Source organism: Gavialis gangeticus, unplaced genomic scaffold (assembly GCF_001723915.1).
Source record: "Gavialis gangeticus isolate Ggan-Ray unplaced genomic scaffold, GavGan_comp1, whole genome shotgun sequence".
Classification (NCBI taxonomy): domain Eukaryota; kingdom Metazoa; phylum Chordata; order Crocodylia; family Gavialidae; genus Gavialis; species Gavialis gangeticus.
The window spans coordinates 97,804,197-97,813,625 of record NW_017729031.1 but is presented as its reverse complement, the minus strand read 5'-3'; the positions used below and the strand labels follow the sequence as shown (position 1 = coordinate 97,813,625).

At 41.6% G+C, this 9,429-nt stretch overlaps 1 protein-coding gene across 1 annotated transcript in view; it reads right to left on the bottom strand.

The window, feature by feature from the left end:
- Positions 1-260: 260 nt before the first annotated feature.
- ERBB4 (erb-b2 receptor tyrosine kinase 4) overlaps positions 261-9,429 on the bottom strand; it is a 970,081-nt gene continuing 960,912 nt past the window's right edge. Inside the window, exons 28-30 of the mRNA XM_019522894.1 lie at positions 6,530-6,577; positions 5,241-5,538; positions 261-2,658 (exon numbers count right to left, since the gene is read on the bottom strand). Coding sequence (XP_019378439.1) covers positions 2,213-2,658; positions 5,241-5,538; positions 6,530-6,577 — 792 coding nt within the window. The 3' untranslated portion in view covers positions 261-2,212. The remainder of the gene's footprint in view (positions 2,659-5,240; positions 5,539-6,529; positions 6,578-9,429) is intronic.

The following is a 9,429-nucleotide window of genomic DNA, read 5'->3' as shown; positions in this document are numbered from 1 at the left end:
ATAGTACCAAAGGCTGCCTATAAACATGCTCAGAGGTGGGAGGGGGTTGTTTTAATTAGAGCCGTTTCTAGGCAGCTACTCCATTTAAAATGCCACAGTGCCACGTGTATAAAAACTCCACATTTAAAAATGGTTGTGGGAAGCTTTATCTAAAACTTTGGTTAAAGTGCCCCGCGACCATTTTTAAACGTGCAAGGGCTTAATGCATGTGACGCTGTAGCATCCTTATTAGAATGTGTCAGAGCACAAATATAGGCAGCCAAAGTGCATAAGCCTGTCTCACCTACAATTTCTGTTCAACGATAATTTTTTTCTTAAAAACTGCACAGTTAAAAATTTAGGCACAGATCCACACATGTATTTAGGCACCTAATTTTTATTTAGGATTATAGCGAGAGCTTGATGCTAATATTCCTTAGTGGATCTGAGTCTCAGTGCTTCCAAAGCAGGACTACTGATGCTACTTGTCGCTATATTTTCCCTTTCCCCTACCCTGTGTCCATCTGGTGTTCTGTTTCCAATACTAAAATGTTTCTGACTAAATTCATTTTGAGTCATGGGGCAAATAAATCAGAGATCTAAGTAAAAGCTGAAATCATGAAAGGGCGTTAAGTGCATGGAGACAGACTCATACTTATTTACATTTTTGAATGAAAGCTTGGAGTCATGCACATTTCAGCTTCTAAAACCTTGTATATACTATCTTCTGTGCCAGAGCATTTCTCCTTTTAGAAAACTTGCATCCTTGGTGTACTTCAAGACAGAGCTGGACATTTTTCTCTCCTGACTTCCTCCAGTGCTTGCTTGGCTTTCCTTCATGCGGCAGCAGTAGAACTGGTTACTCCTTCACTGTACTCTCTGAAGTAGTCACTGTACTGGCCTCTCAGAACGAGTGGACACTGTTCCAAAGACTTGATTTGCTTTGTTTTGGCATTTCCACAGTTGTCCTTTATATATAATTTCACTTTTAACTTAAAATTATTTTATTTTGCTGGTCGCTTCCATATTGCTTCATTCAAAATCCAGAAAACAGTTCATAGCGAGAACAAATAAAATCATAGCTTAAGTGCAAACTAACTTTCCAGTGAACTGCTATGTGCATTTTATCCAGTCCAGTGTCTCCTTTCCAGTTTAAAAGACGCCCTGTTTGGGCCACCCCTTGGAACACCAGCAGGGTTTTTGAGCTATATTAAACTCTTCTCCCTCCATCTTGTCCTCAGTGTTGCCTACTGCATCCCCAAGCAATTTAATCAATGAGCAAAAAGAAATAGAGGGGAAAATTGCATGTTGTTTTTTTTTTTTCTTTTTGTATAATCAATAGGTATAAAACATGAAAGTGAGGCCCTGTGGATACAAATCTTCAGTCTTGGCCTCTCTCTTTTGCCTTCAAAAAAAGGATGTTGGAGGTTTACATTTGTTTTGTTAGATTTCTTTCCTGAAAGGATGGTTTTGTGTTTAAAATACTTGTTGGCATGTAGACGCACACGGTAATGTCATGCACAGGAGCTTTGAGTTAAAGTCTCCGTGGTTAGGAAATGGAACATAACTGTGGGAGTGGCTAAGAAGAAGGGAATGGCCAGATGCAAGAATCGAATCATCATTGTTGCTGCTGTCATTATTTCTTGGATGGCCACGATGAAGATCTGAATGGTTATGGAAAGCTGGGTTAGCCATTTTCAGTCGCTGGGATAGAAAGTGTTAGAGAAAGAAATTGGATTTTCAATCTCAATTATTATGCTATCACACATGGTATAAAAAATTGTCCTTTTTTTTTTTCCCTAATGGAAACTGCATTGCGATTTCCAGGAATGCTGAATAGACTCTCATCAGTTCCTGCTGATAGAAACAGACACTGTGTGACTTTCCCTACAGCATCCAAGTTGAATCACTGAGAATTAGCTTGACAGCAGGCAACACTGCCACTGGCCTTTACTGGTATTCTCTGGCTTGTCTGACCTTCTGACCCTCTGGGTCCATGGAAAGCGAGAAATGCCAGATTTTGTCCTCCTTTCGTTCTCTTTCTTTCTTTCCTTCTGGGTTCCCAACCCAATCGGCAGATGACTTAAAGGTGTCCTTCCACTTGGAAATATCAAAGTGAGTGAACTGGCAAGAAGAGGAAGCTCACAGGAGAAAGGAAGGGAGAGAGAGAGAGAGAAAGAAAGAGAGGCTGCTAAAAAGGGGTTGCCTCTCCACTTCTGTAATACTGCTGTTACTACACCACTGTGTTTCGGTGTCTGTAGGGTGGTGGGGGCAGCACAGTGCCAGGCTTCAGGGAGAACTCAGAGAGGTATTCAGGGTTCTCTGCCACGATGGGCCGGATCCGTCCATTTTGTTTGTAAAAATATTTTGTGCTGTACTCCTGCAGGTAGTCCGGGTGCTGGAGGGTGCTTCGTGGTGGCAGGCTGTGATTCCAGTAATCTGGGTTGTCAAAGGCCTTCTTGGACTTCTCCGGCAAAGGAAGCCCATTGTTCTTCAGGTATTCGGCATTTTCCAAAGTGTTAGCAAAGGTGTTGAGGTACAATGGCTCATTCACATATTCATCCTCTGCTTTGGATTGCCCATTTGGAGCATTGTGATACTCTGGGTTGTCCAGAGCTTGGAGATCACCGTTCTTCCGGCGGGAGACAAATGGGTTCTCCTCTACTGGGTTCAAATAATCTAAAATAGACAAAATGCATGTCAACATATGGAGAAAGCAGTACATCCATTCAGCAACCAGCCCTTTCAACTAGGAGCTTGTTTTAACATTGATGTCAGACCTAATCAGGGGTGATGCATAGGGAGTACATGTGGATGCACTTGCACCCACTGTGTGTGGTGGTACAATCCCTGCAAAAAGGCACTGCCAACACACAGGGGGTGCAAGTGTGCAGGAGCTCTCTGCTCACTGCCTCTGGGCTCCTGCCGCTGCTGCCACACTCCTGCTGGCACAGCTGTGCCCCCCAGCTGCCAGGGGCATGTGCCGTTCATGGACCTAATGGTAACAGCACACTTATCCATGTTGCTATTATTCATTTATACCATGGTTCCTAGATATCAGGGCCAAAATTGGGTTAGGTGCTGTACAAAATCATTGCGAGAGACAGCCCTTGCCCCTAAAAGCTTACAATCTAAACAGAAAAGGCACCCAAGGGGTAGGAAAGGGTACCATTCCCATTTTAGAGATGAGGACCTGAAGCACAGAGAACCCAATGGCCTTGTCCAAGATCACCAAGAATGTGGGGCAAAGATGGGAACTCAGATCTCCTTGAATCTCATACAAGTGCCTTATCAAGGATGACCCTTCCCCCCAAGTGCAGTATGGAGTATGGTCTAGTGATCATAGAAGTGGAATAAGAGTATCATGGTCTATCCCCCTCTCTGCCACTGATTCATTATGTGACCTTGGACTAGTCATTTTTACTTCTCTACCTCATCACATTTTCCCCATCCAGAAACTGGTATTTAAGCCTCTGGTTTTATTATCCATCACTTAAGTCACCTTTGTATTATAAACCATTCCAAAGCCTAACCTTTACAACTGTTCTCTTAAAAATGCAGCTTGCTGGCTGATTAACCAGCTGCCCTTACTCAATGATACAAAGCTAGATATTCTGCTAGTTATTCTAATTAGCATTGAGAGGGACCCTGAGCTATTATTAAGCCAAGATTAGGACGGTGAGATCCATATCAAATATCCAGAACGTGAAGTACGCTTTTCACGTATCTGGTGTGATCTTCATCACTGCTTGAAGGCACTCAGCACCCACAGGGAAAAGGAGGGGAAGGGTTTTTTTCACAGCACCACAAGAGAGGCCCATCAGAAAAAAACATTAAATAAACATGAAGACAGGGCATGTGCAGGAGGCTCTGCACACCACTCTTGGGGTCAGCAAGGACTCTGCTGAGGTGGGAGCCTATTACACTAAAGTCATGGATGGATGCATGCATGAACTGACCTGCTAGGTCCCTTCCTCAACTCTTCCTTTGTTGCCCTCAGGAAGTCACAATTACTAACCTCCAGTCAGTGAATTTACCCAAGAAGTGAAGTTGTGATTATTCCTTCACTTAAGTCAAAGCATTTATACGGATCCCTGAAACCCCAGACTTAGTGCTTTACCAAGCAGAGATGAACTTAAGCGGGTGCTTCAAAATTAAACACATGAGTAAATTCTCTGCTGAACCTGGCTCCAGGTGACTACGGGTGCTGTTACATGTGCTCCAGGAGGTGAGGGGGAGGTGCTTTAATTAAAACGCTCAGAGAGTCTTGTGTATCAGCATCCCCACACTTCAAAATAGTGGCGGGGTGCTTTATCTAAAGCTCATTGAACAAGTTTTAGTTAAAGCACCCCCACTGCCATTTGAAGCATGGGGATAGTGATACACAAGATGTGGAGACTGGCTGAAGTGCAGTAATTTCCATGCTCCAGTAGACTCTGCTAATTGAGCCTGCTTTGACATGTTGTAATTACAGCGCATCAGAGCAGCCTCCCAGCTCATGTATGGGCACTCATAGGCTCCATATATCTTTTTCCCTTCCTTTGGGCACCTGTGTAGGGCTAATCACAATCTATGTATAGTACACAAGGTAGGGCAAGGTGGCACCTTAGAGACTAATGTGGGTAACCACCTCTACATGCTGAAGTGGAATTCAAGAGCTGTTTAAAAGAATCAGCATTATAACACACCATTCTAAAGGGCTGAAAGCTACAGACACCTCATCTTAAATTAAAACATTTGTGTAATTGTTTCATTTAAGTGTGATACAGGGAAATAGGCTGAAGTGTGGCCCCCTGATACAGCTAGATTTGGCATAGATCTGCAATGAAATGTTCTTATCTATGCAACATCTATTGTGCTTTTGGAACTGAGCTTCTCCTGGGCATAAAATGCCAAGTTTGTGAAATGGTTGAAAGACACATTGAAGATGACATCAAAAGACACACTGGAAATTACAGCTAGTTAAAAAAGGGTATTTTTCATGAAAAATCCGGAAGTGGTTTTTGTTTCCATTAAAATTTTCTAATGCATTCTTCTTTCTTTTTTTTTTTAATTAAACTGAAACAGGGAGAACCTGAAACCCAACATTTTAGTATCTGCTTTCCATGGGGGGAAAAAACAAACAAACCAGCCACATCACTTTTTTCGCATTAGAACTGATGGTTTAGTCAAAAAGTCATTTTTGGTCAAGAAATATTTCAGCAAAAGTATTAAGCTAAGGTCCTTCTAGAGTATTTTACTCCTAAATGCTAAATCTTTACCTGTTTTGGGCTTGTCACGCATTGGAGTCATGTATCCGTCTTCATCTAACTCACTCCGTGGGCTCCGCTCAGGTACAAATACCGTTGGGTCAGCACTATACCTCTGAGTGCTGCTGTCCTCTTGTGCAAGGGTAGCCACCTGCTTCCGCAGTGTGCCATTGCAGCAAGTGTCATCAAAGATCTCTGCTGCAGCTCCTTGGATAACTGGGGCCTCTGGTACTATGCAGCCAGTGGGTCTGTATGGCAGAGGCACTCCTTGTTCAGCAGTGAAGCCGCCATCTCTATACAAAAACTGGTTCTGTTAGAAATAAAAAGGATTGAGACAGACTAAAGTAACTGATTGAACAGAGAGACTCTTTTGCTTTCACATCAATTTTTAAATTCAGTGCTGCATTTTACTTAATGCTTGGACCCTTCTTTAGACTGAAGATCACAGCCATTGCTGTAGCTGCATCAGTGCACTCTGGCATAAACCGAAACAAAGATGTTACTTGCATAGGTGGTGCTTACCTCAGTTTCAGTCAGGATGAAATTACATCAGTACAGTTAATGGTGTTGCCCATTAACACTGCTGCAGCTATACAAATGGCTGGCTACAGATCCTGAAAGTCAGGCAAGTCACCAGTCTAGACAGGCCTAAGAGTCATATACGCAGTAAATGGAACCAACTTATATAGTTTTCTTTCTCTGCTGGGCTGGCAAGAATAAATTCTTCCTCTTCTTTGAACAACAAACTTTAAACATGACCTGATGGAAAACTTCCTCAAGAAAGGACAGAGAACACTGCCACCCCTAAACTGTTATTTATTCCAATTGGACAAAGTTTTGATGTGAATTTGTAGCAATAGTCAAAACCACGCAGTCACGTAAACTCTATGCTATTACGATGAGAGCTGAAATTTAGCTTGCATTTCCATTGGTATCTCAACTCATTGCTTTGCCTCAGCCTATCATTTTGCTGGTCAATAAGAGTGTTCATGTAAATCTCATTATCGTGACCTACAAGAAGAAAGGAAAAGTGGGCAGAAATGTCCCAGCTCTATACCTACATCTTTTTTTGTGAAATATTATCAGATATTCTGGATATACAGTACCATGGAACTCTAGATGTTTTGATGAATCAAGACTAGGGTTCAACAGACATGTATATTTGGTTAGGGTTTATATATTTTGAAACACTGTTGGCTTTGGATAAATTGGGCAATTTATGAAGAAAACAAGGAAGGAAACAGTTGGTTTAGAGAGACAAAAAAACCCTAAAGGATGAAGGTTGATTGTGAAATACTTACTCCTGACATAGGGGTGTACGCAGGAGGAGGGCTGTGTCCAATTTCACTCTAATAGGAAAGAAAAATGGAATGATGGATATAATAAGAGGTCACATGAAAGAAAATAAGTCACATGAGCTGTATGAATCAATGGGGAAAAACATGCACAACAGTGAGAGGCCAGATCTGGCCATTCCTGCCCAGGTAGGTAACACTCCCCTTGAAGTCAACAGGCTTTTGGATTCAGTGGGAGTATTGCCTGAAGCAGGACCACAGGATTTGTCACTAGCTAATTAAGAACAAGGGCTACATTGGCTGATAGATGCCTGTTTTGCAAATGTCTTTGGTTTAAGTTTTGAAGAGACAGATTCTCTAGAGACACTGATGTACATGTGGAAGGTAGGCTTATCTCATAAAGAATGTAGAGCAGGGAAAGATGCTGCTATTTTCAGTCAGCCCAAAGTATACTAAAATGTTTCCTTTTCCACCTATCAAATAGCAGGAACAAGATAAAGACAGGGGAATCTAAAACCCAGGATGAAGGCTCTTGCACCAAGCCTTCACATACTACAGCTGCTTAAAGCTGAAAGGGAGGAGGAGTGGGAATATGAAAACAATGGCGGGGGGGGGGAGCCATTTTCATTTTAATTTAAAGTTTTCTGCAAATATTTTGATTTGAAAAATGAGTATGTTACAGGGAACTTTTCATTTTGTTTTGGTAAGAAAAATAAAACCCTATTTCTGCTTACTTTTAAAAAACTTTGCCCATTTTTTCCACTGGAAAAAAGAGGGGCAGGGAAAGACAGGGAAATGTGAGACAAAGTAGGAAAAAAACCTTTCTATCAGAAGAATTCAGCCAGCCTTAATACACACCAGTATCAAAGAAACTGCATTTTTTCCCCATATCCCACTCAATATCTGTCTCAGAAAAATACAAGAATGTTAAGAGAGGTGCCTCACCAAAAAGATAAAAAATATATACATAGTACAATGAGGTTGAGGGGCATTATTGCCAATGTCATATATGTTACTACTTACAAACATTTTACCACAAGGTATTAAAGGCAGACGTGGCTGTACTGCTTATCTTTCAGATTGCCTGACATTCCCTTTTATGACACCCTGTTTTCAGTTGCTTATAAGTTTGCCAAATTTTAACAGTTCAGACTGAAATTTTCCATGCTGGATGCCTGCTTCAGGCAGATTTTATTTTCAAAGACCCAGCTATAACAGTTCAGATTTTCCTGGAAATAAGACTGGGGGAAAGATGATGCTGTACTTATGTTAAAAAAATGTTGAGCAAATGATCACATGCAGAGTTGAAAGAGAGATGTAAAATTTGGCAGAGGGAGTTCTCCTACAAGCAGAAATATACCTATTGCCTTCCCTGTGAAAATCCACCTAATTTGGCCAAAATATAAGTTTCTGAAATATTTCAGTTTATGCATCACACATGCTCCGTGGAGATGTTTTAGAATTTGACAGCTAAATTCTCTTAAGTTTCCATCTGCACTAAGCATGTTCCAGCTCAGGAATGTAATATCTGAGCATGACTTTTTCTATAAATGCTTTTTCTGGAAGCTCAAATGGTAGAGGTGAATCTAGGGATTGAAAGATTGCAAATCTAAACATTCCAAAGTACTAACATTGCCCATGCAACCTTAATTTGGTCCTCTTGTGCCAATATGTTATGAACATCTTTAATATCAAGATCACATACTAGTGTTTCAGAAACATCTGAATCTCCCCAGAGAAAGAGATGATCCAGAAAGGGATAGGTGTAACTCTACAGGGCAACAGGTAGCACAGGATCATTAATAGTTTTATTAAAATACAGAGGCTGAAGCAAGACAAAGGAGAGAGTGAAGGATAAAATGCCTTGTCTGCAAAACTGAAATAAGCATTGATATGAAGGTGAGGTAATGATATGTGGGGCCCACAGAGCAAAAGGAGAAGTGAGGATGTAGCGCTGACAGGTACCATATTTGCTCAAATATAAGATGACCCTGACTATAAGATGGCTCCCCAATGATTAGATTCTATATATAGAAAACTTATAAATTTGTTATAATTTTCCAGGTATAGAATCTAATTTTAGGAGATTTGCCTTGAATTTGTCCCCCTCCCACTGCTACAGCAGGGAAAATAAATCTGCGGGGGAGGGTCAAGTAGTCCCCTTGCCCTCTGCCTCCCAACTTCTTCCTCCTTCAGCCCCTCCCCCCACTTTCAGACCCTGCTCTCCCTGAGCACATAAAAAAGAGAAGGGAGTTTGAAAACATGGACTTTGTATTATGGGTACCTATATCTTTAGCTCATCAGAATTGATGCATTTACCTTTTTGGAAACTGTTGCAAGTTTTAGCACAGGTAATTCATAAATACATTTTTAAGCAGCATTTTGGAACATAAAAGGCTCACGCTTTACCATATGGTTCATTGGGCTGGGTCCTAGAAGTGTCAAGCCTGTTTCAAACCATGGTGGCCCCATAACTCAGCACTGCTTAGTATGTAAGTATATATTTCAGATACCTCCCACAAAGGACTTGCCTGCTAATTAGCTCCTGCCACTCATGGCTGGAATGGGTGTTCTTGCCATGAGTCCTGGGATGCTCCAAAACTTTATATGTGGGTGATGTGCAAGGCAGCCTTGTCTGGGTCCACCTCATGGAGGTCAGGGCCACACTAATTATAAGCAACAGGCTGAGAGACGGGGAAACAGAGAGATTCTGGAAGAACTGTTTGGAGCTCCTTTTGGTGATGTTTGCCAGACATTTAAGATGGGTAAAAACAGGAATCATTGGAAATGGGAAAAGCACAGCTCTGCTGCAGGGGTGAAGAAGTCAAAATGTATTGAATATAGTGGCTCACCATGACTTGGAAAAGAGTCAACACTGAGGGGGACTGAGTGCAATGGGCATTATC